The sequence below is a fragment of the Giraffa tippelskirchi genome, chromosome 12 (genome assembly GCF_054371585.1).
Source record: "Giraffa tippelskirchi isolate mGirTip1 chromosome 12, T2T-mGirTip1v1.2.pri, whole genome shotgun sequence".
Classification (NCBI taxonomy): domain Eukaryota; kingdom Metazoa; phylum Chordata; class Mammalia; order Artiodactyla; family Giraffidae; genus Giraffa; species Giraffa tippelskirchi.
The window spans coordinates 105,065,608-105,091,436 of NC_137286.1; the positions used below are offsets into that span (position 1 = coordinate 105,065,608).

Sequence of the window (25,829 nt, forward strand, 5' to 3'; positions counted from 1 at the left end):
CGTGAAAAATTTCCTATTATGGGAAATAATTGTAATTCCATTGCATTGCTTTTGTGGGTTTCTGCAATATAATGAGGGGCTTCCCTGGTGTCTCAGAGGTTAAAGCATCTGCCTGCAATGGGGGAGACCTGGGTTTGATCTCTGGGTCGGGAAGATCCCCTGGAGAAGGAAATGGCAACCCCCTCCAATATTCTTGCCTGGAGAATCCCATGGCAATATAATGACTTATGGCTGAAGTATTTTAAGTAGTTAAAAAAAATTCTAACAGCCTAAATTTTTTAATACTGGAATACAGTCAGTTAACAATGTTGTGCTAGTTTCAGATGAACAGTGAAGGGACTCAGCCACGTATATACATGTATCCATTGGTCCCCCAAACTCTGCTCCATCCAGGGCTGCCACATGACATTGAGCAGAGTTCTCTGTTTTACAGTAGATACTTGTTGGTTATACATTTTAACTATAGCAGTGTGTACATGTCCATTCTAAACTCCCTAACTATCACCCCCGCCCCTCCATCTGGGGCAGTAAGTTCTGTAAGCCTGTCTCCTTCTGTTTTGTAAGTTCATTTGTATCATTTCTTTCTAGATTCCACATTAAGGGATGTCATACAATATTTCTCTTACTTCACTCAGTATGACACTCTCTAGGTCCATCCATGTTGCTGCATATGGCATTATTTCATTCTTTTTAATGGCCGAGTAATGTTCCGTGGTGTACATATACCACATCTTTATCCATTCCTCTGCTTGGACACTTAGGTTGCTTCCACGTCTTGGCTGTTGTAAACAGTGCTGCAGAGAACACTGGAGTGCACGTATCCTTTCAGATTGTGTTTTTCTCCAGATACATGCCGAGGAGTGGGACTGCACGGGCATGTGGGAGCTCTGTTTTTAGTTTTTTAAGGAACCTCCGTACTGCTCGCCACAGTGGCTGCACCAGTTAACATTCCCACCCACAGTGTTGTAGGAAGGAGAACCTAAAGTTTTAATGTTCTAATTTTGCTACATTTTCTTCGAATATAGATCCTGAATAGATTATTCTGCTGTGTATATAAAAAGAAAAACATTTACTCAGAAAAACATTGATTTTTAAACTGTGATGTTTTTCAATTGTGCAGACTTTTATGAACAAATCAGTCTAGCTATCGAAAAAACTGAGAAACTTTTTTTCTTTATACATATAAATAGATATAGAAATAGATTGAGATTTTGGATGCTTTTCTTTTGCTTCCTGTTAGCTCTCTTTATTTGTGGGTATCTTCTAACGCTCTGGATTTTATGGTGTCAGCTTTGATGAACTTTCATCTAGAAGTGTTGAGTATTAGAAGCCCTGCTTCCCTTTGAGAATCATCACTTTAAAGACACCGTCTTGTGTGGATTTATGGTCACCACGTTATAATTTTAATAGGTGTGTTCATTATATTTCATGTAGTTAAAGATATTTTCTTTGGGATTTTCGTTTTAGAGACTGTCATGGAGTTCCTTGAGAAACTGTCTGACAAACTCGCTGAAAGGTTCGTTTTTTGTGTTTTTGTATTCTGCTTTTTAGAGAACACATGATTTAGCTTTTCTGTTTTTTAAAGACTTTTTAAGACTTATTAAAAGAATTAGGAAGTGACCCATGAAGAATATAGGTGTTGGAATATCAGGTCTGATCTTACACTAACAGTGAGCTGTACTTTGAAAGCACACAGCCGTCCTCTGAGGGTGACTGTCTTGAACACTTGGGCTGTCCTCTCTAACTAACCAGTTTTCTTTAGGAACTCATCACTGAGGTAGACTGTTTAAAATCTCCCAAACCTTTTTTGAAACTATGTATTTTACCTTGTAATGAGTTGGTTACCTAGCCTTGCTCTTCTTGGGGCCTAAATATGGGTGGATCACGTCTGCTGTGTTGTGTGTTAAGAGCGCAAACACTGTTTGTAACCCAAGGCTCTCTGCTCTTGGTGGTCCTCTGCCACATTGCTGGCCTTCTCCCTGCCCAGCCCCCCTGGCCGGGTCCTCGCCACGCTGGTCATGCTTCTCTGGGGGCTGAGCCCCCAGGAGCCTTCAGACCTCCAGCACAAGGCCTCTAGCATGAGACTCAGCGGGGTCGTGGAGGACCGTGGTCTTCTGTCTCCTGCAGGGCTGTCTAACCCCTGTTCGCTCCTTGACTACACCCGCATGTTAAATTTTAGCTCCAATTTCCAGTTTCCGTTATAAACTACTGCCTTAGAACCCAGTCCTCTCTAATTTGCATTATATTTATTAGTTCTGAAATGATCTTTCTTAATGCAGTGAGCTGTTGTGACTTTGATAGAATGAAGTAGTGTCAGTTATGCAGTTATTTGAGAATTTATTCTACTTTGCTCTGCTAGTTAAGCTTTATTGTTCTTTTTTCACTTATATGTATAGATATTTTAAGCAAACATTATCTTCAGATTTTTTTAGTGAAGATTTTTAAACTATAGCGAATTATATTTTTTAATTAGAAGTTAATTTTTTTTAATAGAAGTTAATTCTAACCGAAACTTTATATTCTGCAAATATTAAGTGCATGTGTGATTATGGCCCAGATAGTTTTTTGATAGGGGTAAATGATAAGTGGTAATCTTAAGTAAAATCTTCTTTTAGAGAAACTAATTTGTTAGTCTCTTTTTTAAAGTATAGCAAAAAGTAGTGATTTGAAGCTTACTGATGAATACTTTGCATATTCTGTAACACTTAAATTTTCCAAATTTTAATACTTTAAGACAAATATCTACTTTTTAAGGTAAAAGTTACAGTGATGTATGTATCACTGTCTCTTCTAACACGTGTAAAATTTGGATTAATACTAGTTTACATTTTTACCACAAATTACTACTTCTATCATGATTACTGAAAGTAGCAGAAGCAAACTTGTCTTTTATAATCTACTTAAGAAAATTTTGTCCTCGCAACTAATGATAAACCTGTTTTATAGAACTATGAAAGATTTTGAGATGATTCGAGGAATGAAAATGAAACTAAACCCTCAAAATTCTGTAAGTGACCATGCTGAGTTTCTTTTCCTTTTTACTATTTATTTGTCTCCCTGGGTGCGTGGGGGCGGGCGGGCTCTGCAGTTGCGGCTCACGGGCTTAGTTGCTCTGTGCTGTGTGGGATCTTCGTTCCCTAGCCAGGGATCGAACCCGCATCCCCCACGTTGGCAGGCAGATTCTCCACCATTGGATCACCAGGGAAGTCCAGAGGTACTTTTATTGTAAACAGTCTGTTGGCCGAGGGCTCTGTCTTTTGGTGCTGGGAACCGTGCCCCCGCTCAGCACTGTCACTGTCACTGTCACCACAGCCCTGGCTGTGGTTGTCTCTCTTCTCCCCGGGTGACACGTGTGCCTGACGAGCTGGTTTTCTGGCCGGTGTCCTGCTCCCTTCTTGCATCCCTACTGCCTCCCCGGGGCCCCGCCTCAGAGTTAGATGCCAGAAGGCCCTAGGGGCTCCTCTGGAGGGAGTTTTCTGATGGGCCTTGTCCCCCCCTTTGTTTAACATTTTCAGACTTCTCAGACTGCCTTCCTATTTCCTAGCTTTCCCGCCACGCCCTCCTTGACCTGCGGGCCCTTTCTCTTCCACCGCCCTGGGGCCCCAGCCATTGTCCTCTGCCCCACGGAGGCCTGCGGTTCCCCTGTGCTCCTCTCACACACCTGCTGCTTTGCTTTCGCATCATTTATTTTATTTTTATTTTTTACTGAAGTGTAGCTGATTTACAGTGTTGTTCTTTACTTTTAAACTATGGCTGACATCTGTGGCTCCAATACTTTGGCCACCAGATGCAAAGAGCTGACTCATTTGAAAAATACCCTGGTGCTGGGAAAGATGGGAGAAGGCAATGGCATCCTACTCCAGTACCCTTGCCTGGAAAATCCCATGGATGGAGGAGCCTGGTAGGCTGCAGTCCATGGGGTCGCTAAGAGTTGGACATGACTGAGCAACTTGACTTTCACTTCTCACTTTCATGCATTGGAGAAGGAAATGGCAACCCACTCCAGTGTTCTTGCCTGAAGAATCCCAGGGACGGCGGAGCCTGCTGGGCTGCCATCTTTGGGGTCGCACAGAGTCGGAGACGACTGAGATGACTTAGCAGCTGGGAAAGATTGAGGGTGGGAGAAGGGGACGACAGAGGATGAGATGGTTGGATGGCATCACTGACTCAATGGACATGAGTTTGAGTAAGCTCCGGGAGTTGGTGATGGACGGGGAGGCCTGGTGTGCTGCAGTCCATGGGGTCGCAGAGAGTTGGACATGACTGAGCGACTGAACTGACTAACTGACATCTGTGGGTCAGCAGATGCCGTGCGTCTGGGTCAGGAAAGGAAATGGCGTCTAAACTGAACCTTTCGGATCTGTTCATAAGGACGGAGACCCTGTTCATGGAGCTCTGCTCAGAGCCTGGAGTTGTGTTTCCAAGCAGTATACTTTCCAGGAGGTGCTGTTGAGTGATTCAGAGGACAGCTCATGAGGGACGGCTGCACAGCAGGCAGAGCTCAGGGCAGGAGACAGTAGGAAAAGGGAAACACAGCCTGCCCTCCCGAAGCTTACACCTGGGGAGGAGCAAGAGTGAAGACAGGAAGAGTCAGCCTGCATGGTCCTGCCGGGTGGGGGCTCTAGAGGGAATAGTGCAAACAGGCGGGTGGAGAGGCCATCTCGTAAGGCCTGGGCAGTGACGACCCCTCCAGGGAGATGACACAGAGCAGCCCTGGGAGAAGCGAGGGGCCCGCGACAGCCAGGGACGAACCCCAGGCAGAGAGGGGCGCGGGAGGCTGGCGCAGGCCAGGCCAGGCCAGGCTCACAGTGGGTGGGCCCAGGGGTGTGTGAGGGGGAGATGGAAGGTGGGGACGCACTGGGGGCTGGCACACATGGACTGCACCCCTGAGCCAGGCTGACTGTGTCCGGTCCTGCCGCTGCCCTCTGTCACCTGCCAGCCCACCCCCTGGGGGAGGGTGGCCCCTGCAGGGTTCCCAGCTCTGTCACTGCTCTGCAGCTGGCGTCAGGAACAATTGTTCAAGCGCTTCTTTATGACATGTTTTCTTTGCCAAGTTCAGGGTTAATTCTGCTGCGACTCAGTCTGAACTGCTGCCTTCATTTCTGGGATCCACCCTAAGCTTCCTGCTTAGGTCCAGAAGGGGCCCTAGTCAGCCGTGCCTTTAGTTCCCTGACCCACTTGCACTGCCTTGTGGATTACCACATGGGCCACATCTGGGGCAGATTTCAGCGTGGCTAATTTCATCTATTAATGTTGACTTTTAGTAGTTCACATTTTAGAATGACGTTTGTCTGCCTTTTCCCCCAATTCTGCAAGTATGGCTGATTTTCTGCCTCTTGGCTCATTGATTACAGGGAAGGCAGAGTAGAGAGTAAGGAATGAAACTCTTGCCAGGTGATGAGTTCCTAGGGTTTTTATAAAACTTTCCTGATATAGTAACAGGTTATATTTTATAAACTAGCTGCTTTATTGATGAAAACTGTGAAATCATCCAGCTTTCCTAATGGTGAGCTTCTCTGCTGCAGGAACTGATGCCCTGGGACCCCCCGTACTACAGCGGACTGATTCGGGCTGAGAGGTGTGTGTCTGGAGACTTGCTCCCATGTGAGAAGGCAGGATTGATGCGTCTTGAGCATCTGCCCACTAACTGGGCAGCTGTGCCTTCACTTGGCACCCACGCAGCCAGTGCCTGCCTGGCGATCACTCCCCGGTCCGGAAGCTGCGCTCTTGGGCCTGTGCCCCGCAGCTTCTGTGGTTTCCCTCTGTAGACCCCGTGAGTGTCTCCCCATCCGCCTCTATCCCTGGCGACACCCTCACTCCCGTAGTAATCAGTCTGCTGCTCTTCTGAAGAAAAACAGGTCTGAAAACTCCTCCAGAGTAGAGACCCACTTCATGATTCAATCCTTCCTTGACTCCTGATTTATAAATGAAGAGTAAGCTGTACTCCCCTCTAGAAGCTGAAGCACACAGAAACGCGGCTGCTTCTCCTCGGCAGGTTCAACATCGAGCCCAGTCTCTACTGCCCGTTCTTCTCCCTGGGCGCCTGCATGGAGGGCCTAAGCCTCCTGTTCAACAGGCTGCTGGGGGTCTCGCTGTATGGGGAGCAGCCCGCGAAGGGCGAGGTGTGGAGTGAGGACGTCCGCAAACTGGTGAGTGCTCGGGGCGGAGCACGCTCCTGTCTGAGGGGCCTGGTACCCTGTCCACAGCGCTTTAATCCAGACCGCTGCTCTGGTTCAGGACGCTGTGAAAGAACACTGTTCTCTACAATCAGCTGTTGCCGAAAAGTAGGGTAAACATGTAGCAGCAGTGTTCTTTCTCTGAGAGAAAACACCTTTCTGACGAATTGGATAGAAGGTTGAGCCCACGTGTGCACCGGCAGCTGGGCTGTGGCCCGTGTGCTGGTGTGAGTCCTGGATGGTCACTCCGAGCCCGGGGCCCTCCCTTCCGTCGGGGCCCACTTCGTGTCAGCTGCAGGTGTTGCTTTTCCTGGTGGGGTTTGCGGGTTTGCGGCCCTCAGGCTTAGTGCTCTGGCTTAGAGCACTGTACTCTCTTCACCATTTTCTAAGAAGCGTGAACTGTCTCCTCGTCTCATGGCTGTGTTTGGTGATTGCGGATTAAGCTTAGTTACTAAACAGCCGGCAGTCTGCTGTGCGTCACACAGATGGATAACCTGCAGCGATGCCACGAAGGGAGAAAGTATAACTGGAGAGTGCCAGGACCCAGTGCAGGCGATGGAGGGTCCCGTTCAGGAGGGAGCCCCCTGCACTGGGCAGGTTTCCCCAGTGCCTTGAGCAGTTCCTGGCACCAAGTGGATGCTTCATGGAGGCTTGCTGGAGTCCTGAATAGTTGAGGTTCTGTCCGGCAGAGGCCCCGCTTGTGTAGAGGTGGATGGAGACCTGCTCTCCTTGAGCTGTGCCTTGCAGGGCTGACCTGGGAGGAGGCATCATCACTCCCTGCTCTTCGGCCAAAGCCCACGCCGCCATGGTTGGTGTGTGGGCGTCCTCACCTCCTGGGCTGCAAAAGGGGTCACTGTGCTGCCGTCTTGGGCTGGCTCAGGCCCAAGGAAGAGCCATGGCGCAGGGGCTGCGGTCAGGACTCAGGGCTTGTCAGGAGGGTTCTTCTCCTGTCAGAGTGCGCCAGTCACCCCAGAGACACAGCAGAAGAGACTGAAGGCACCACCACCACCTCGAGGTGACCTGGGAAGCAGAAAGTCATAAAATGTCCGCATTGGTGGCTGTCGGTGTTTTGTGTGCAGGTTCTGGTGTTTGGAATGTGATTCTACTTTTGGAAGTTCTGATGGCCTCATTTACCAGTAAATCAACCTTTTTTTTCTAGGCTGTGGTTCATGAATCAGAAGGACTGCTGGGATACATCTACTGTGACTTTTTTCAGCGAGCAGACAAACCACACCAGGTGATGCTTTATTGACAAACCAGTCTCTCTAGAGTGATCAGTTAATGTGTACTAATGTTAACTTTAGCTCTCGTTTTTGTAGTTACTAATATTTAAAAAACATTAATGGTGGTGACTAAATGTGTACATTTGAAATTGGGTAGAATTTAAAGATGGCAGAAGTTATGAGGTAGTTATAGAAATGCGTATCTGCCGTTTTCATCTGGGTCGCGGTAACAGTGATTGTAGTGATGAGGAGCCCGTCTGTGTGCCCGCCAGCACCCTGAGCCCTTCTCATGCACAGCTTTCAAAGTTCCCCTCAGCCTTTTGAACTCAGTCCTGATGAGATGAGGACACTGAGGCCAGAGAGCTGAGGTTACTTGCCCAGAGTCACACAGGTAGAGTTGCAGGGATTGGAGCCCATACTTCTGTCCATACCTGGCGTGGGCCTGCTCTGACACTGCACAAGGCGTGTCTCTGAGGAACCTTGTCAACCACCAGTTCACTCCTGTGTGAAGCCGCAGGCCTGGTTTCCAGGTCAGTCAGCTTCAGCAGTTTTGGGCAGTTGAATTAGAACTGTCAAGAATTCAGATTATAAAGTTATAACAGAAATAATGGTACCTTGTATTTAATGGTGATCCACAGTTTCTGCAGCAGTTGTAACAGACGCTAGTTAATGCTCTGGCATTTGACATGGTGGAGGGGAGGCTGGTGGAGGTAACCAGTTCCCAGGGGACATGGCCGGCAGGTCTGCACAGTGGGACCAGAGTTGGGGCCATTGTCCGCTGCATCCTCTGTTCTTTCACTGTGCTTGAAAGGCTGGAGAGTTCAGGTTCGTGACCTGGGTTCAGGTTTGAAGTGCCGCGGCCCTAGCTGTGTGTCCCTGGACACGTGACTTAGTATTTCCAAGACTTGGTTTGTTTTCCCATCTGAGAAATGAAATACCTGCCTCATAGGCTTATGTGAGAAGAAATGATCAAATTTTGTATGTGGACTGAGAAAGTGACTCAGGTTCCGTGCTTTGTGACAGTTGAGAGCTCGTCACTTCAAGCGATGGAGACAGTGGTGGAGGTGTGTGGCCTGGCTCATCGCTGGCCACAGAAGGGGCTCATTAACACCAGCGTGCCTCCCCCCGTGGCTGCCTTTCTCCCTGCCCTGAGCATCTCGAGGGTCTGAGCTCAGTGGTGACCATGTCTTCAGCTCCTGGAGTGTCAGCTCAGCACGTCTTTGGAGTGAATGAATGACTTTGTCACCATGAGCTCAGGGTATTATTGGTGCTTTTAAAAAAGTAACATTTCAGCAAAGGAGAAAGTGTTGGGAAAAAAGTATAAATAAAGGAATAGAATTAAGGTAACACTTGTACTCACTCGTTTTAATAGAACTTTGTATTCATTAAGACTTGCTTACCTTTTAGCTTCTGATCATTTCTTCACTGGTCTCGTTTTCTTAAAGGATTGCCACTTCACCATCCGAGGAGGTCGTTTAAAGGAAAACGGGGACTACCAGCTCCCCGTGGTGGTCCTTATGCTGAACCTGCCCCATTCCTCAAGAAACTTGCCCACGCTGTTGACTCCTGGGATGATGGAGAACCTTTTCCATGAGATGGGACATGCCATGCACTCGATGCTTGGACGGACTCGGTACCAGCATGTCACTGGTGAGCAGGAGCTCACTCAGTACAGGACTTCGTTTATTGCTGTTCTTTAAACACATGCTTTTCATCTTAGTTGGAAAAAAGCCTCTTGTTTAGAAAATCTGTGGTCATTGATCACAAGTGGCTTCGTCTTGTCCTTCCACCTGTGATTCGACCCAACCCTCATACATTTTTTCCATCCATGACGACAGTTCTCACCAAGGCTGTCTGAGTGCCTGTTTCTCCAGTTTGTACCATTTTACATTCTGCTGTGTTTTATGTGAAATTGACGTCAGTGGCTGTGTGTGTGAACAGGCACACCTTCTTAGCTCCAGCACAGGCTTAGCAAGTGAACAAGTGAATGTGCACGGCCTCTTTTTATCCAAAACCAGTCAGAAAACTTCAGGGCATGTTGAAAGGCACAGCCAGGCCTTTACTCTCTTTCCTCTGTGTCCCCTGCATAAAGCCGTGGTTTTCCTGCTGTGATGTCAGCCCCCCTCTTCGTCATCCTCTCTAAGCTCGCCATCAGACGGGTCAGCCCTGCACCACCTGGGCAGGCGTGGTTTTCGGTATTCAGCAGCTGACTTTACACACACAGTATTTGGGGGAGGAGGAGATATTTGAAAAGACTGCAGACAGTCTGGATAGAATCATAAAGTGCCACCAACATGTTCTTATAGGATTCGTTACTTTTAAGTAATTTTGAGTTTGAAATGTTGCCTTTCTATATTGAGGGTTGACCTTGTTCCAGAAATAGTAGATAAAATACTTTTAAAAGGAATGAAGGATACTGGCCTTTGGTGGTGGAATTCAGTGCATTAAATTAGAACACGTTCATTGTAAGAATGTTGTAATTTGTGTGTCAGGTGTAGCCTGGCGGAGCTGAAGACAGTTTTGTTTGTAGAGGGTGTGAGCCGTTGCTTTACAAGTGCTTTACCCAGCTGTGCAAATATTTTGTTTTACTTCTGATACATGGGAAAATGTATGAGATGAGTACAAACTTTCCTGCAAATATGTGCAATAATTTTATAGAAGTAAAATACTGATTTAATGAATTAAAGACTATCGCAGTTCATCAGAAGTACAAATAAAAATGTGAACGAGTGCCTGTGGTGACACTGACGCGCTGCCACGGTTCCTGCCGACCTCTCCTCTCACCCCTTCCAGGGACCAGGTGCCCCACAGACTTCGCCGAGGTCCCGTCTATCCTGATGGAGTATTTTGCCAACGATTACCGGGTGGTTCACCAGTTCGCCCGACACTATCAGACGGGCCAGGTAGGGCTGACGCGTGCGTGTTCTCGGGCGTGGTGGGGGCGGCTCCCAGGACCTGCCGGCTGGCGCGGAATGCTTGCTGCCTCTTCAGAATCTTCTCCAAACCAGCCTCCTCCTCCTGTTTCCTGACTTGCTCCCTTCATTTGTCGCTATTGTGCCGTGAGGGGGACAGGCAGCTGCCCTTGTCGTGCACCAGGAGTGTTGTGTCTGGTCCACACACCATCCCCCTCAGAAGGCGCTGCGTCCTGTGTCCAAAGGGGACACGCTGTCCATGGAGCCTCATTGCTACATCAGAGAACTTCTGCTGTTCCTGCCCTTTCTGCTTCTGAGCATTTGTTTCTTGGTCTGAATCGGTTGTTTCGTAAACTGTGATGTCATATTTCCACGTTTAGTTAGCGTCTGTATGAGGCCAAGTCTGAAAATCCCTTAAGTTTGAGTTGTTGTCATCTAGTTGCTAAGTTGTGTCCAACTCTTGCAACTCCTCTGTAGCCCACCAGACTCCTCCGTCCATGGGATTCTCCAGGCAAGAATACTGGAGTGGGTTGCCGTTTCCTTCTCCAGGGGATCTTTCCTACCCAGAAATTGAACTTGCCTTTCCTGCATCTCCTGTGTTGGCAGGTGGATTGTTTCCCACCGAGCTACCAGGGACAGGTTTAACCAGCACCTTGTCATGTTAGAGATTTTACTTCTGTAGAGTAGGGTTAAGGGAGCCGTGCTCTGCAGTGAGTTAGCTCTAAGCTGACTGTCAGCATTGTGTGTTTCCTGCCTGCGTGTCCCTGTCCTCTCAGGGCTTTGATGACGCACTGTTTCATTAGGTGGTGTTTCCCCTCAGTCTGCACCTCCCTGAGTGCCCGGGTACAGTCATGTTCATCTTTGAATCCTCAGCATTTATTTATTTTGACTTTTTAAAATATATCTATTGCACTTTATATATTATGTAACAGGCAACATAGTTAAAATAATGAAATGAATTAGGAAAAAAGATGATAAGTCCATTGGATTTGAAACTCAGTTGTTTGACAAAAAGATGTAAGACCCAGGTAGCAAATCTTTACATAGCAAAGCTAAGCATCTATGCTCACAGGAGAGCCTCTCAAATCCTAATTTTTTTTTTTCATTTAAAATTTACTATAGGTCTTTACTTGTAGAATCCTCAGCATTTAGAATTGTGCCAAACACAAAAGAAATTGAAGGACCGAGCAGAATCAGTAAAAGGGCCCAAGCCATTTTTGTTTGTGACTTCTCTTTCCAGTTATATCTCTGGATGCATGATGTAGTTGGCCGTATCTATTCTTTGTACTTGATTGTATCTGTTATTAGTGTAGGATAATGGCTGAATTCTGGAGAGCTACCCTGAGTTACTCTCTATCATAATCTATTTGAGTTTGTTAAAAGGACGAAATAGAAGGATTAGTAATCCAGTCAGCTACCTGTTCATCAGCCTGCAAAGAGTTGCACTGGGGATTATGTAAACTCAGCCAAAAACACAGATGCACGTAGCCCCTCGCATGGCAGGGCTCCACCCTGGCTCCACACTGGGGCCTGGAAATGGGGAGGAGACCTGACTGTGCTCCTCCCTGAAGCCCAACTCGGTGGACACTGAGGGACAGTAGTGTGGGGGTGGCCGGTGAAGGGTGGGGAGACTAGAGGTGGCCTCTGAGAGCCATGCAGAGGTATCTAAGAAAACAAGGGCAGCAGGAAAGGAGCTGTCTGAGGACCCTTCAGAGTAAGGCTGAAATTCACCACAGATAATGAGTTTACAATTACTGTTGTCCCTTTCCAGAACAATCAGGAAAACAAAGAAGGGCTGGAACCCCTGCTTGGAGGGTGGTGTACCATCCCTGAAAAGTTCCTATTTTAATCCTGAATTATTCAGTCAGAAGAACCATTTTTGAACAAGATTGCTTCAAGAAAAGAGTATGAAGCCCACCACTCCTCTTCAGAGGTGAGACTGGAGGAAAGCAGCAAGCTGCTCTGGATTAATTCCAGGCTCAGACTCAGGAGGGACGCCCAACGGGCTGAGGGGTCACAGACACAGTATCCACGGCAGGAAACCATTCTGTGATTCCGTGGAGATGGGAGAGCCTGCCAGAGGCACAGGGCACAGGTGCACGGGGGCCTTGCTCTTCCTGTCACTGATTAAACAGCAAGTGGCTGGATGTTTTCATTCCGAGGGCAGGTCTCTCCCAAGGGCAGGAGTTCATTCCCCCAAATCTAGGTCTTTGTAGATAAATAACATGAAGTGCTCTTCCGGGCGCATCTTTGTCCTTCACTTCCTGCCCCTCTGGTCTCCCTGCTGGCCATCTGGTGCAGTCCGGAGGCTCTCAGAATCGGGGTAACATCTCCGTGACTTATTAACCCCTCCCAGTCTTTTATCTGAACTCAACATCCCAGAGCCAGCTGGTTCCTGTGGTCGAGGAATTAGAAGTATGCCTCTCAGGTCTGCAGGTGCCTCACAGCTGCCAGAGGAAGCAAACCCCAGGGGTGCTCATTCAAGGTTCAGACTGTCTTGACAGTGTCAGGGCTGCAGCAGGGCTTGTTTCAAATTAATCTTAAAACCGATAGCGCAGAAATACAGACTTGGTAGCAGTTCATATGAAAGGGTCCAGGTTTTTAGACGTGATGAACCCGATGCGGCTCAGTGTCTGGAGGAAGCTCCTCCAATCTTGGTGCCCGTAGGCTGTGTTGCAGGGCCTGTGGTGTCTGAGGAGCTGGGGTGTGTCTTTCCTCTCCATGCTTGTTGGCTGTGGCCTGCAGCCTGACCCCTTCCAGGTGCTGCCAGTGAGCGCAAGGTTATCTGTGAACAGCCTGCTTGTCTGGAAGCACGGCTCTGTCCTCCCTTAGGCATCTCCACACACAGCTCCTTTCCATCCTGGTAAAATGCACAGAAGGTAAAACATGCCAGGTTAACTGCGTGTCAGTGATGTTCCGGGGTCAGTGCGCCCAGGTGCCGTGCTCCCCTCTTACCACCAACCACCTCCCCCACCCCGGACGTTGTCTGTCCTGCAGAGCTGGGGCTCTGTGCGCATCAGACACTGCGTCTCTTCTCCCCTCCCCAGCCCTGTCAGCTGCCACTCTGCTCTGTCTCCGTGAGTCCGACTCTTCTGGGGACCTCACCAAAGTGGATCATGCAGCGTTTGTCTCTTGTAGTTTATCTCATTTAGCACGGCGTCTGCAAGTTTCATTTCAGGGGTGGCCTGTGTCGGAACGGCTTTCCTTTTTAAGGCTGGGTTGCCATCTTTGTGGATGGACCACGTTTTATTCAGCCTTTCTTCTGCTGATGGACACCTGCGTTGCTTCCGTCTTTCGGCTGCAGTTGGTTCGGCTGCTCGCCGCTCAGACAGACATGCTGGTGGGAATGGAAGGTTGCTTTATTCAGGAGGCAGCAGCCTAGGGGAAGGCGGACTCCTGACCCAGAACCCCGTCTGGAGAGTCTGCTCAGCCGTGAGGGTTTCTAAAAGGAGGGATGGGAGTGATCTCAGTTAATCTTTGAGGTAGGGGTCAGAGTCATAGCCAGCCCCGCTCCCGCCCCTGTGTGCAGACTGATGGACTCCTCTCCATCTCTCTTTAGATGCTGTCTGTTCACACAGTCTTTGCTCACGAGGCTTCTGAAGGGGAAGTGATCTGGTCGTCCGTCTGTTCCTTGTTCTTCATTTCCCCTTCTTTAAGGAAAGAAGCAGCAGGTTAGGGGAGGCATTGTGTAATCCAAAGATTGGAAAGGTGCGCTGGGGCTGGAGGTGAGCTACAGGGTAGCTTTGCTGCAGGAACAGGGCATGGTGCCCCTTGAGAGAGCTCTGCCACAAGGGCTGCCTGCGGGAAACTGCCTACAGGCCCCCTGTCCGTTGGCATTGTTTCTGCAGGACCAGGGCCGGGGTCCATCCTCTGTAATGTCTCACGCTGACCCAGGGCGCTGTCCTCTCAGAGTGGAGATGAGGCTGGAGCTTCTCCTTACTAACAGTGTTAGTTTTCTGCTCACAGGCAGGCAGAACAAGCTGCAGTTACTCTGATGCCCTCAGACTGGTAGGAGAAGCAGTGCTCCTCCCGCGCTTGAGGCCGGGTCTTAGAATCGTGAAGCCAGAGGTCAGTGCTGCTCAGGCTGGAGCCGTTGGTGTCATGGCTGCAGTCTGGTCGTCGTGAGCATAGCCTTGCTGCCCCGCCGGTGAAGGGACTCATTGTGAATCCCGGACGCCCCCTCACTCCCCGCTCGGTAGTCCCCAGGGTTTACACACTCCGTGCCAGGAGCCGGAGTGAGGGCAGACGGGTCCTTGTCCCTGCAGCCTGGCAGCGCACCGCCCCCTCTGCAGGGCCTGCCCCTCCCCTGACCCCCTCTGCCTGCTCTCCCTCCCCCCAGCACCCCTCAGTGCATCTCAGGCTACGGGGGCTCTTCTGTTCCTCGTGGGATGACAGGTACGTAGGTGACCTAGAAAGCACCCTGAGAAGAGGCTGCCACTTCGTGTAAAATTGAGAACCTTCCTGTTAGGAATGATCTAAGAATCCGGTTTTAGACCAGAAGAAGAAGCTGCAGTCTGCCATAGAGTGTTTGAAGGACACCACGTAGAGGAGCAGGATAGAACTGCCCTGTGTCTCAGAAAAAGTATAACCTGGAGCGGTAGAGGGAAACAAAGCTGATTTCAGCTCAGTGGATTCTTCTTGAAAATGATTGGAAAGGAGATGCCTCTGAAAGTATTTTTTTTTTGCTTTGCCTTTTCTGGTGGAACCTTTTTCAAAAAATAATTTTGTTGGTTTATTTTTGGCTGTGCTAGGTTCTCGTTGCTGTGTGGGCTTTTCTCTGGTTGTGGCGAGGAGGGCTCCGCTCCTCTCTCCTTGCAGTGCGTGGGCTTCTCACTGCGGTGGCTTCTCTAGTTGTGGGGCACGGGCTCCGGGTGCGTGGGCTCAGTAGTTGGGGTTCCCAGGCTCTGGAGCACAGGCTCAGTGGTTGTGGCCCACAGGCTTATTTGCTCCGTGGCCTGTGGGATCTTCCCGGATCAGGGATCGAACCCACATCTCCTGTGTTGGCAGGCGGGTTCTCTACCACCAAGCCACGAGGGAAGCCCAACAGTTACTGCATTTGTCTGCATCTTTTGAGGTAATTGGGTGGTTTTCTTCCATTTATCTAGTTAAGTCGTGAATGTTGCTGTTAATGCTAGGCCCCCTTCACATGCCAGGACTGGGTGACATTGGTCCTAACTTATTTATTTGAACACGCATGCTAGGACTGGATGACATTGGTCCTAACTTACTGTTACTCATTTCTTGTAACACAGCGCTGGCTTTGGTTTGCTCGTGTTTTGTGTCTGGAGGATCTTCTGCGTCTGGGCTGGTGAGGGGTTGGCTTGTGGTTTTCTGGGTCCTCTCACTCTCGTGGTGTGGGCATTAAGTAGATCCCGTTTCATAAGATGGGCTGCAGAGCTCCTCCTCCTCCTTACGGGCGCTTTTATGAAATAGTAATAATCTGTTTCTTGAAACTTGGTCAGAATTCATCTATAAAACTGTTCAGGGTCTGTCATTTTCTCTGTGGGAAGATTTCTTAAATGACTGATTTCCTTCATAGTCACAGGACTCTTTGGCCTTCTTTAATTCTGAAGTAAGCTTTGCTAACTTGTAATTTTCCAGAAATGTATCCGTCAATCCAAATTTTCGAGTTTATTGGCATAAAGTTATTTACAGCCTCTTTGATGCTTCAGGTCCTGGGCTTCTGTCCGCCTCATTCCTGATACTCTCTTCTCGTTTTCTCCTCTGTTAATCTTGCAGAAGGTTGTGTCAGTGTTAGGATCAGGAGTCTTTACCGAGAGCTCACACTCACCTTGTTTATGCTCCCTGTCTTATTTGTTTCAGTTACTTTTTCTGTTTTTATGATTATTCTCTCCCTTCTTCCTCCAGTTTCTTAAGGTGGACACTTAGCTGATTGGGTTTCGATTTTATCTGACATGAGTTTACACTTTAATGCTGTAAATTTAAACTATGTGATGCAGTGCTTTAGCTGCATGTCATGATTTTCATACAAAATATTTCTAATGTTGCTAATTTCCACTGTAATTTCCCCTTTGGGTTATTTCAAAGTGTAGTTTAAATTTTTTAAATCTTTGCAGAGGAGGTTGTTGTTGTTGTTGTTGTGTCTGTGCCCAGTTTTGTTCGACTCTTTGCGACCCCACAGACTGCAACCCGCTGGGCTCCCCTGTCCATGGGATTCTCCAGGCAGTAATACTGGAGTGGGCTGGCATTTCCTTCTCCTGGGGATCTTCCTGATCCAGGGATCAAACCCACATCTTTGTGTCTCCTGCATTGGCAGGCGAGTTCTTCACCACTGAGCTACCTGGGAAGCCCAGTCTTTTTATTATTGATATCTGATTAGTGCAACTGGTATTGATTTTTGCATTTTGTTGATACTTATTTTATGGTCCAGTTTGTCATCAGTTTCTGAAATGTTTTGTTTGTGCTTGAGGACACTGTATATTTTTTAATTGTTGCGCTTGGGGTTTCATGCCCTTCTGTTAAGTTATCCTTTCAGTTGTGTTGTTTAAATTTTTGACAGCTAACTTTTATGACCTAGCAAAAGATTGAGAGATGGAAGGAAGGCTTCCATGAGGATGCTCGTTATATCATTTTTCCTCTGCGTTTTGTCTCATTTATTTTTAATTGTTGAGACTTTATTTAAAGCAGTTTTAGGTTCACAGCAAAATTGAGGGGAACATGTACAGACTTGCCACCCCTGTCCCCACTCATGCACAGCCTCCCTGTCGTGGTCAGCATCTCCATGGGGTGGGAGTTGCGGAGAGGCGGGATGAACCTACCCAGACATGTCACCATCTCCCCGAGTCCACGGTGTCTGTTCTGTGGGTCTGGACAAATGTATAATGACATGTGTCCGGCATTTTGGTGTACACAGAGTAATGTCAGTGCCCTACAAGTAATTTCATTGACTTTTGCTCTACTTGGGAATATTTTGTTGGATAAATAAAGTTGAACGATTCCTTTCTTCCTCAGCTGTTAGCCTCTTGATCTTCATACTGCCTCTTGTCTTAGAGTGTCTTCTTTCTTTTCTGGTCGCTTTGTAACCGCCAGCCATATTACTGATCACCAGAGATGTTGTCAATTCAAGAGCTACACTTTTTCCATAATTTTGTCCGTTAGCTGCACTGAAACGTTTCTTGCTCTAGTTATCTTTCTCACAAAATATTTATCAAGCAGTAAATAATAGAAATTAACATTATTTTGTGTTTTTTTTCTTATTTAATTTATCCAGCAATGTGTGAAGTAGGTGGTACGTAGTTTATCCATGCTTTGTGGAAACTGAGGTTAAGCAGTTTTTCAGAGGTCTCACAGTAATAGTAAAACCAGTATGATAACATTGTGGGTGTTTTCTTTTTCCAGTTTTCCCTAGTTAAAAATCGCTTCATGTCGTCGGAAATGGTTTGTGCTTCTTACACAGCATGTCTCACAAATACCAGGCCCTTCCATTGTGTTCCTCAGAGTGCAGGTCCGGTGCTTTGACTGTGGCCTGTCGTGTGTTGCGTCATCACGAGCCCGAGCCTGTTGCCTTCGTTTGAGAGTCAGCCCGAGGCTAAAACTGCCTCAGATCTGTTTCCAGGGAGTCACACTGCCTTGTAATAAATCTTCTCCTGTCATCCTCCCAGGAGAAGTGAACAAGGACTGAAGGTAAAAATTATAGAGCAGTCAGAACTGGATTCCTTTTGGCAAGTTAAGTTGTTTTGAAACGTTTCTTCTTTTCAGCGTTAATGCTTCTCAGGTATGTCTAGACGAGGGCATTGAACCAGAGGGCAGAGACGGGCCTGACCCCGGGCCCACTGCCATGCGCACGTGGCCTGGGTCAGTCAGCGCTCATCTGAGACTTGTCTGCTCTTTTATATAAAATAAACAGAAAACTAAAAACTGATAGCTCCCTACTCACATCAGAAATTCTAGTCAAATTTAATAATACATGCAAACTGAAAACAAGCTATAATTGGGATTTTTTTTAGAAAAAAATGGAAGCTAGACTCTCGCATGTCACAGTGTTTTATGTTGACTCGCAGACTCTGTGAGGGTCACGTGGCTGCAGTGGGTGTTTGTGCTGTTGCTGACACTGTGTAAGCATTTCTCAAGTTTCTCTCCTCGTGTATCACCTCGGTTTGTCAGAAAACAGTGAATTCAAGTAAGAGGTGATGCCCTTTGCTCTGGGTTTGGAGCTGAGACTTAGTCTCTTTGGGCCTCGGCAGTGTCTTGGCTGCACTGATGCTGTGCCATCAGAGGATTACTGACAGCAAAGCGGGCAGCTTGAGACGCTGCATCGGCTCGTTTCCCGGCCGTAGACACGTGCCGAGGTTGGGGCGCGGAGCTGGGAACGGGCTGCGCAGTGGAGGCTGCCGACTCTGGGCGGCGCCCTTGGTGCTCAGCCGGCTGCTTGGAGGCCTGTTCCTGTTTGGGAGTGCCCGTGCCTCAACATGCCTGTGTCTTTAGACCCAGCATGTTCCCAGGGGTCGTCGGTGGTAGGAAAACAAGGGTTTGTGCAGAGGACATCTTCACTTTGAATATTATGCAGCTTCTATCATAATACGTTTTCTAAATGCTCATAGATAAGCCAGATACTTTATCGCAGTGACTTGGCTCTGTAAGAATTTGATGCCAGAACTTGTAATGTGACGGACCAGCGAGCTTTCAAGTGAGTGAAGATACCTGGCAGATTTATGAGGCTTCGTGCTTACAAGGCAGGCTCACGGGGGACCATCCAGAGGACACAAGTCATGCCGAGTCTGCCAGCATGCTTGCACTTCTGACACTATTGCAGAATCTTACCCCAAAATGTGCTGTCTGAATGTAATGGGAAATCGAGTACTATTTTCATATTCCTATTCCTGTGTGCGGGCGCAGATGGTGCAGCTCTGTTCATTCCCAAAGTGCAAGCGAGCAGCCTCTTCGCTCACAGGGGCCCGTGGGCTCTGTGCAGCCAGGATGCTGTCATCCAGGCCTGGACACTGAAGTGGGAAGAGGGGGCATCCCCCTGAGGCCGCCGGGCCCGCCTGTGTGGTTCCCTTTGGCAGTGTTTAGAAGACACCCGAACTGCCTGGAAGGACTGAGTTCTTCCAGTTGGTCCACACTTTTCACCAGTTGATTGAATAGCTGTTACCTCCTGAATCATCGGGCTTCCCTGATAGCTCAGTTGGTAAAGAATCCACCTGCAATGCAGGAGACCCTGGTTCAATTCCTGGGTCAGGAAGATCCGCTCGAGAAGAGATAGGCTACCCACTCCAGTATTCTTGGGCTTCCCTTCTAGCTCAGCTGGTAAAGAATCTGCCTGCAGTGAGGGAGACCTGGGTTCGATCCCTGGGTTGGGAAGATCCCCTGGAGAAGGGAAAGGCTACCCGCTTCAGTATTCTGGCCTGGAGAATTCCATGGACTATACAGTCCATGGGGTTACAGAAGGTTGGACATGACAGAGGGACTTTCACTTTTCACTTACTGAATTGTTAGTCATTTTTTGCAGTGGCTTTTTTTTTTAATCCTCATCTTACGAGTGAGAAAGCAGGACACCCAGAGCCGTGCCTGCCATCAGAAACAAACACGCAGCCACGGAAGACACTGGCCCCAGTGCGGCCGCCCCTGCCTCACTCCAGGCTCCTTTCCCACGGTGGTTCTCCTGCTTGTAAGGTCCAGACGGTTTCATTTCGCTCACCTTCACCTTGGTTTGTCAGATCATCGTGATGATTGTTTTCTGAGTCAGATCATGTCACGCTGTAATGTGCATGAAATACCCGGGATCTGTTAAAATGCAGGTTCTGACCCTGGTGTGGATGTGTTTCCAAGAAGCGGCCGATCACTCTGTGATGGCTTAGTGCGCTGTGGTCACCCTGGGGCTCCGGAACATACGTCTGAGCCATGCATTTGGAGGAAGATGTTCCTGAAGGAACTCGGCCCCTGTAGACCCTGGGGTCTCGGTGAACACCCAGCCTTGGCGCTGACTGCGTTGACACTGTCGTAGTCACGCAAAGCCGGATCTCAGTTCTTCAGAAATCAAGGGCTATTATTTTTAAATAACAAAGGACAAAGATAACTGTGGAGGAATTCATATTGAATTATTGAAACAAATGAGGGTTGCCCTAACCCCAACCCTCTCGCCCGCCTCTCGCCTGTTTGTGTCGCGGGTCCCACTCTGCCCTGTGTCCCATCAGGCTGCTCCACGTGGAGGCCATGACCCCTGCGCTCGGTTTCCTTCCCGGAGCCCATGTGGCTCCCGTTTCCACTCCACGCACAGGAGGTGATCTGCCGGGACTCCACACGCGGTCCGCACCCCCCGCCTTCTGTCCCTCAGGCTGGAAGCCGTGCTTGCCCGCAGGAGTTTCCATTGTTTGTTGATGGATGAGGAAATGCCGCCCTTCCTCATGGACTGCTTTTTTAATATGAAAATATGACCATTAAAGCTTTGTGAAGCATGAGAAACCCAAGTACAGCAGCAGTCCCATCCACATGATATAAAGGAAGAGTCAAGAGACTGGAGCTTCCCGATGCAAGCTGCTAGCATGTCTGACTTCACTAAACCTCAATATATTAAGACGCTGTTGGAGGAAACTCGTGGCTTAGATTGGGAAGACCCAGGACTTTTCCTTGCACCGAAGTTACACTCTGAAGCTTCCCCCCAGGCTTCGTCTTCACTCTTGAAAATTGCCTTTTTCAGCTGGTTTGTTGTTCTTGTGGCCAAGTGGAAAGAGAAGAGAGCGGCCTGGCTGGCTGAACCTTCACCCCGCCCTGCAGCAGTCACGGCTGTACTCGTGTTTGTTCACCTCTCCTGAGGTGTGTCCTGAGTGTCCGCTGTGGGCCAGTCCTGCCCTGGGCCCTGGAGAGAGACCTATATGGATGTAGAGATACAGTGTGCACACACATGTGTGCACACATGCATGCACGCAGGGCGGGGCCTGCTCCCCTGCCACAAGTCTCTTACATAATTTGTTTCTCTTTAGAAGGGCTTTTAATTTAATTTAGATTATAAATAGAGTTGTATAAAATAGCAGCTGTCTTCAATAAACACCAGTATTGGTGATTTTAAAGTAGACTAGTTGACCAAACTACTTCTTCAACTATTACTTGTTTATTTCTAAGAGAATATGCCATGTTACATGACAAGCCCTAACTAGGCCCCAAGAGGATGCCCTAAATTGTGTAGGGACATTAATTATACTGAGTTTCCAAGCCCTGCAATTCTTGCAGGTTGGAAAATAAAAAAAGACACAGTTCATTATTGTGGTTATTTGTTGGGCTGTCAGTTCAGCTCCAGTACTGGCAAGCTCCACAGACTGGGACTTATCCCTTGGCTTTGTCATCTTTGATTCCTGTTGTCAGTCATTCAGTTCAGTTCAGTCGCTCAGTTGTGTCCGACTTTTTGCAACCCCATGGACTGCAGCATACCAGGCTTCCCTGTCCATCACCAACTCCCAGAATTGACTCAAACTCATGTCCATTGAGTCAGTGATGCCATCCAACCATCTCGTCCTCTGTCGTCCCCTTCTCCTCCTGCCTTCAATCTTTCCCAGCATCAGGGTCTTTTCAAATGAGTCAGTTCTTCCCATCAGGTGGCCAAAGTACTGGAGCTTCAGCATCAGTCCTTCCAATGAATATTCAGGACTGATTTCCTTTAGGATGGACTGGTTGGATCTCCTTGCAGTCCAAGGGACTCTCAAGAGTCTTCTCCATATGCTCTTAAAGGTCAATGGAGCACTTGAGCGGGCTTTCATTGCTAACACAGGAACAGAAAAAGCAGTAGCTTTTCCTAAGGTTTTAACTAGATTTTTAAAGATCAGTGCCAATGTTTTATTTCCCTACAATCCTATATTTTCATATACAAATGTCTACTTGACAGTTATGAATTTTTGAAATTCAGTGGAGTGTATTCATCCTTTATTTTGTCCACAAAAATATTTTAGAGTTGTTATTTTTAAACCGTAATGGAGTTCTGTTTTTTTAATTAGATGTTATTTTTAACTTTTCTGCCTCAAAAGTTCATAGTGTAATGATTTATTATGCAATTGACTCACATGCATATATTCTGTTTTTTCAGTCGCTGCCCAGAAATATGGTGTCTCGTCTTTGTGAGTCTAAAAAGGTCTGTGCCGCAGTGGACATGCAGCTTCAGGTGGGTGTGTGCCTTTGTTCTGAAGTTTTCCAGGGTTGTTATTCAGAATAAACGTATGACTTGAAATTCTTGCCAGTGCTACCCATTTATTATAGTAATTATGCTTCCAAAAGATCTTTCATCTGAGTTCAAAGAACTTGATTGACCTTGACTCATTTGGTCCTCCAACTGTCCTTAGGAAGTGGTAGTCAAATAAGGTTATTTCCCAATTTCAGTGGAAAATCAAAGCATGGAAAAGTTATGTGACTTCTCCTGAATGGTGCATTTCAGCAAACCAAGTTAGATCTCTTTGTTCACTCTGTATCTCTTTTTACTGTGATTTATTGATTTTTGTTGGCTATACCATGCAGCTTGCGGGATCTAGGTTCCCTGACCAGGAATTGTACCCAAGCCTGTGGCTGTGAAAGTACAGAGCCCTGCTGGACTGCCATAAATTCCCTCACTTTGTGTTTTTCTTAAAAATGTGTGTTTTTAGATGAGAAGTTTCAACAGTAAGAACTGTTAGGTTTTTTTTTATCAAGTTTGAAGCCAGTGTTGCAAGTTTCCAGATAAAGACTGGAGACACTCTGTAAACCGTTTGGATGTCAGGTCTGCATGATCCCAGATGCCTTGGGTGTTTGTAATTTTTGAGATTGTTTCTAGAATTCTCCCTCTTCATCAGATCTTGAGAGTTATGTGAACACAACCAAAACACCCTTCTTTAATCTCAGGCAATATTCACTCTATAATGATCCAGTTACCTACTTAAAAGTGTCGTCACTATTGAATTGCTTTATAGTTGTGTCAAATCCAGTCCCTAGAAAGTAATGAATGAGCTCTATTTTTTTTTTACCTTAAAATATACATTTCAGTGAAGATGCTGTTGCTATAGACGAAACCATGAATTTACATTATTCAGTGTCTGTATCATATCTATTTGGAAAAAGATTTCTGAATTATTTGAAAGGTTAACGTTGCTTGGCAACAGTCTTTTTGATTTACATGTGTCTGTCGTGGGTATCCAGCCTTTTAAAAGGCAGCGTCCTGGCCTCCTTTGCAACACTTGTTCCAGTGATTTTCTTTTAAAAAAGAAAACCAACATTTTGTACAATCTCCCATCCTCCAGAAAGAACAAGAAGAGAGAGGAAGAGGAGGGCTGCTGAGGGCTGGAGGAGGAGGAGGGGAAGAAGTCCCTGCCCTGAGGGCCTTCCGCTGATTTCTTGTCCCCTGTCTGTCCCTGAGCAGTGGGGACAGGCCCCCCACATGCTTATATCTTTTCGTTTGTGAAAGACATAATTGAAGAAACAAAACTTTTGAATTCCAATTTGTTTGTAGATTGGGCCAGAAAAACCCACCGCAGTTGAAGTTAGAATTTAAGAATCTCAATTTCTAATGGTTTATTCAGTTGGAATATGGATGTGGATCAGTAATGTGGGCCCCTCTGAGTCTCTCTGTGCATTGTTACTCTTCATAGAATATGGAATGGAAAGAGCTGTATATAGTATATGTTTAAGTTGCCAGTTAGAGCAAAGCAATATTTATCTTTAAGAAATGTCTGTGTTTTTCCAGGGAAGGTTTAAACTTGACTTTATAATTTAGAGCCATAATTCTATAGCTAGATGAAGCCAGAAGTTAGAGGTCATTTAGCTTTTTTCTTTTATCCAAACTGATCCTCACTGCTTTTAGATCAACAGCTGCACATTCTCTGCAGATTCCAATTTTGAATGAGAAAGAAGCATAATTGCATGACAGGATTTTTTTCCTTTGAAAATAAAACATTTTCTACTTGTTTGCTTCAGGTAAACTTCCATCAATGTTTAATATTCAAGTTAAATGTTGCGGAGAAAAAGCACTTTAGATTTTTTGTACAAAATTTAGTTTTCAGAACTTGGTAAACAAAGCAGCAGTTTGGCTCTGTTCTCCTATTGGGTTTCAGTGGCCTCTGTCCTCTCCTGGTGGGAAGCGAGCCTTCCCTACTGGTTACCTCCTTAAGCCAGGGTGGCCCCGCCCGGCAGCTGCGTCCTGTGTGCCCGGACCCCAGGGTTGGGTCGGCCTGGTCCTGGCCCCAGACACTCCTGCAGCTGCTCCTCCATCCTTTGTGACAGCCACTTCTTCCTCCCTCACCCGCCCCGCCCCGCCACCTCTCGTCACCAAAATAGGTCCTCACCCTGTCATTTCTCTCATTTAATTATATCAGGATTCCAGGAAGAAGCCAAACAGAAATTTTCATGTTTCCAACTATATATATGTTTCCAAAACTATGTAGAGTTTTGCAGTCACAACTTTAATTTGCTATACTATACAAAAAGTACCTTATAGACAGGGTTCAGGAGTTTTTTATATTCTTAATCGTGAGGAGGTTGAGAGCATCCCTTTTCATCACTGATGTGGTATGACATGCAGAATACCCTCAGTCCACGACACTGATGAGTGCGTGCCCCTCTGTGGCCCCTGACTGCCGTGCTGTGCGCCCCTCACAGTTCGGCTGCCATGTGGCGGACGCACACAGTGCCCAGACTGAATGGCGCCTGCACCCCTCAGGTCTTCTACGCCGCCCTGGACCAGATCTACCACGGGAAGCACCCGCTCCAGAGCTCGACCACAGACATCCTCAGGGACACCCAGGAGCGCTTCTACGGCCTGCCCTACGTCCCCAACACTGTGAGTCTGGCGTGTGCCCTGTGTGTGCCATTGGACGGGCGTAGGTGTTGAGTGGGGGGCTATAAAACTGAACGGCTCTGCTTGGCGTGGAGGCTTCCTGGGGGGCGGGTGCTGGGAATGCCTGGCCACTTCTGGCCCTCAGCTGTCTTTGACACATGCTCATTGTCCTCCTGCCAGCAGCATTCCTCTTGGGAAGGTGGGGGTGAAAAAGGCCACTGGAGTTCATCTGTGGGTTTTTTTTTTTCGTTATTTTTCTATGATGAGAAAAATACTGATGTAAGATGATGTCAATGCTTGCTCCCCAACCATTGTCACTGCAGAGAGAATCCACGCTGGTGGCAGGGGTTGGAGGGGTGTGGTTCGTGCTCTTGTGGAGAGCAGGCATGTTGCTCCTGTTCACTGAGGACTGTTTGGCCCACAACTCCCGACTCTCCCAGCAGCCCCGTGAATGGGATGGCTTCCCCACCTTTGGGGGCGCATCTGAGGCTCATGCACGTGACCTGTCTTGTCTGAGAGCATGTAGGGGTGAGCGATGCTGCTGGGGCTCAGACCCAGCCCAGTGGCCATGAGTTCTCATCTCCCGGGTTCCTTAGGAAGCTGGGGTAGGGGAGGAGTGCCCAGGGCCCTGGCATGAGACTGGCGTGTTCGTACCAGTCGGGGCTGCAGGGCAAGCAGTGGGAGCCCAACTCCTAGTGGCTTCAGCAGAAGGAGTGTGTGTCGAGTCCCATGACTGCAAGGTGCAGGGGTTGGTCAGCTTGGTTGCTGGTTA

The 25,829-nt window shown here is 47.7% G+C and overlaps 1 protein-coding gene across 1 annotated transcript in view; it reads left to right on the plus strand.

Annotated features, from left to right (window-relative positions):
- The window catches only part of MIPEP (mitochondrial intermediate peptidase), an 84,500-nt gene that overhangs the window by 21,073 nt on the left and 37,598 nt on the right, over positions 1–25,829 (plus strand). The window contains exons 8-16 of the mRNA XM_081551054.1: positions 1,468–1,516; positions 2,947–3,007; positions 5,526–5,578; positions 5,996–6,149; positions 7,336–7,413; positions 8,845–9,049; positions 10,193–10,302; positions 22,346–22,420; positions 24,941–25,060. Coding sequence (XP_081407180.1) covers positions 1,468–1,516; positions 2,947–3,007; positions 5,526–5,578; positions 5,996–6,149; positions 7,336–7,413; positions 8,845–9,049; positions 10,193–10,302; positions 22,346–22,420; positions 24,941–25,060 — 905 coding nt within the window. The remainder of the gene's footprint in view (positions 1–1,467; positions 1,517–2,946; positions 3,008–5,525; positions 5,579–5,995; positions 6,150–7,335; positions 7,414–8,844; positions 9,050–10,192; positions 10,303–22,345; positions 22,421–24,940; positions 25,061–25,829) is intronic.